Here is a 2,930-nt window from a genome sequence, read left to right as displayed (position 1 = left end):
TAAAGAATACAGCATTTTAATATATATATATATATATATGTATATATATATATATATATATATATAGCCACGTATACGCACAGACGGACAGGTTTCCCTCAGTTCGTTTTTTAATTTTCAGGGCGCACGAATCAAATACTGAAAATGTGTAAATTTTTTGACTGTGGCGATCCACGAAACAACTCGCCTTAGTATCTAAGTATTTATAATGATTCTAGTAATTCGTCCGAGTACAGCTTTTAAGTACATCCAAATCTGATACTCATATCGATGCAAGGATAATAATGTTAGAATAGCCGAGGACATAAGCGCTGACACATTATTTCTCGGTAGCCTGTATACGATCGGTACATAAGTAGAGTTCGGGTTATCATGAATAAGGTCCTTTATTTATTCTACATCACTCACGACTTACCCGTCCTTGAGTCCCGAACTTTCCTCGACAACGTGTCGTCGCTTGCACTACTCATGTAGTTGACCTCCATTGGCTTCACTGTAATGTCATTTTCTGCGTTAGACTGCGTACGATCCAGGGACTGTACTCTGTATGTCCGAATTAGGAATATTGCAGGCACATATGTCAACAACCATCTGCTGCTTCCAATGGTGAAATACACCTACATACATGTGATGACGCTAGCCACTACCACTGATCCGTTTTTCAATGCAGGAGAATCTGGAACATTACTAGGAAAAGCCAATACTGTTTGCTAAGATCAAACAATTAAACCGTATCAGAAAGCTGGGACTAAAACGAGTTGAAAGTAGGCAGTGCAATCTGCTCTGTATCATCACTATAGCATCATTTTCCACACCAAAAAGCCAGGTCACGTAAGGATGCATCTCACTGGTCATGCCAAGTAATATAAAATATCTCGCACTGGTCATCCCAGGTGATATAAAATCATCGCACTTTTATATAGGTAGTATAAAATACATCGGACTTTTATATAGGCAGTATAAAATACATCGGACTTTTATATAGGTAGTATAAAATACATCGCACTGGTCATGTCAGATAATATAGGAGCATCGCACTTTTATACAGGTATTATAAAAGACATCGCACTGGTCAGCCCAGGTCATATAAAATCATCACACATATAGGTAATATAAAATACATCGCACGGATCATGCCAGGTATAACAAAATCATCGCACTGGTCAGACCCGGTAGCCCGTATTGTATAGTAGCAATCGATAGTGTGTAATACCCGACCCCTTCTCACGCCAAAAACGAAGTTGTACCTAATTTTAAGTCAGTAACTATGTCACGATTACTGAAAGCTGACGAGCGAATTCAACCAACTCAACTATTTTTAAGGCTATGATATAACATACGATATGTAAAGTGTAGGATTTTGTATAGCACCTCAAATTACCTCTAGATATAATCCAAGTTGAACCCCAAATTTCACTTTCCAACACAATGTACTCCCGTTTATAGCCACAGATGCTACACCCAACAAACTCACAGATCACAACCCTGTGACTCAAAGGAGTATGATTGTACCCATCACTCGATCAACTGTGGAATGACTTACTCTATTTCTTCCTCCAGAACACCGCTAGCTATTCTTGATAGTCCAGGGGCTTCTAGCGGTCCCATGCACTCTGTTGTGCCTAGTCCATTGTGGAGATCGGCATCGCCCTTCTTTTTGTTATGTGACTGTCATGACGATGTGCACGTGCAAGATGTGAGACAAAGTGTTATATCCGCGGGGCACTTGGGTGATGCACATGGCCGAAGGTCGGCACTCAGAATGGAATCAATCCGAGTAAAATTATAGTAGGTAAAATTTGGCTCGTATACTTTCTTGTACAAATATCGTCACGGAAGAATGGCTTCGAGAGATGTTGGGTAGAAATATAAGTTCATTGCAATGCCCCCGTCTCTAGTGCTAATCTGCTGACATACACAACTGATCTGCAAGGAACGACAAAATATTAGAAGAGCCACCTGTGCATCATTAGGTATGTATTGCACCGGCCGGATAAACGTATTCCGACTATATATTTTGGGTTTCTGTTCGATATGTAGCTTTGATATGGTTTGCTGTATGGGGTCAAATGTCACTTTTTTAAAACACTGCCAGTCAAGCAAAAATTTGTGATATGGTTGCTGAATTTTGTTTGAATAAGTATCAGCCTAGGAATGTTTTCCTATTTTGATTTACGATCGTTTTAGTCACAACCAAAGGGGCATATTTTTTTTCTTCCACTTTTAGACCCATGGTACGAGATACGAGCTCTACAATACAGAAAGAGACGAAAGTCCCGGAATGCTTAAGTATGTTGCTATATATTCTGCTACGATTATTGGCAATAACCACAAAAAATAAACACACGATCACAAATGTTGATACTCTTCTCAGACTGTAGAACTAGAAAACAATTTGATGACACATAAATCTACCCTTCGTCGGAAGACGCCTGTGGCACGATGGAACGATCCGCCCCGTTCAGACTTGGGAGAGGTTTCGACCAAGCCTACAAACAATTAGATGTGGAAATAGGTCAGAAGAAGCAAATTGACACAGACCGGATCTCGTGCTCACGTTGTATTACATAAGCCAGATAGCTAGTGAGTATATATAAACAAAGGCGTTCACATACCTCCAGGCAAGGACATTATAAACAATGGAAATATAGATGCACAATCATTTTATACTGTTCATAAAATAAAATATGAATACAACTTACCATTGTATATATATATATATCTTTCATTCACAGAGCCAAATAGTATAAAATAAAACCACTAGGGTATTGTGTATACTAGACAAAACCACTTATGCCGATACCATATGTCTAGAAATCAGAATCACATCTATACAAATGAAGTATGAGGGTACACATTTAAAAACACCTAAATACGTAAACAAAATATATACATACAAATGTATATATATGTAAGTATATATACATATA

General features: G+C 38.4%; 1 protein-coding gene across 2 annotated transcripts in view; it reads right to left on the bottom strand.

Annotated features, from left to right (window-relative positions):
* Positions 1 to 2,631, bottom strand: part of SARC_04705 — a gene marked incomplete at both ends in the record, with an annotated part of 10,547 nt that extends 7,916 nt beyond the window's left edge. For both annotated transcript variants that reach the window (XM_014301462.1, XM_014301461.1), the window contains 4 exons: positions 416 to 543; positions 1,544 to 1,668; positions 2,416 to 2,489; positions 2,616 to 2,631. In XM_014301462.1, coding sequence (XP_014156937.1) covers positions 416 to 543; positions 1,544 to 1,668; positions 2,416 to 2,489; positions 2,616 to 2,631 — 343 coding nt within the window. The remainder of the gene's footprint in view (positions 1 to 415; positions 544 to 1,543; positions 1,669 to 2,415; positions 2,490 to 2,615) is intronic.
* Between the last annotated feature and the right edge of the window lie 299 nt (positions 2,632 to 2,930).

Source organism: Sphaeroforma arctica (assembly GCF_001186125.1).
Source record: "Sphaeroforma arctica JP610 unplaced genomic scaffold supercont1.274, whole genome shotgun sequence".
NCBI lineage: Eukaryota > Ichthyosporea > Ichthyophonida > Sphaeroforma > Sphaeroforma arctica.
The sequence above is the reverse complement of the archived record's forward strand: the minus strand, read 5'-3'. Positions and strand labels throughout refer to the sequence as shown.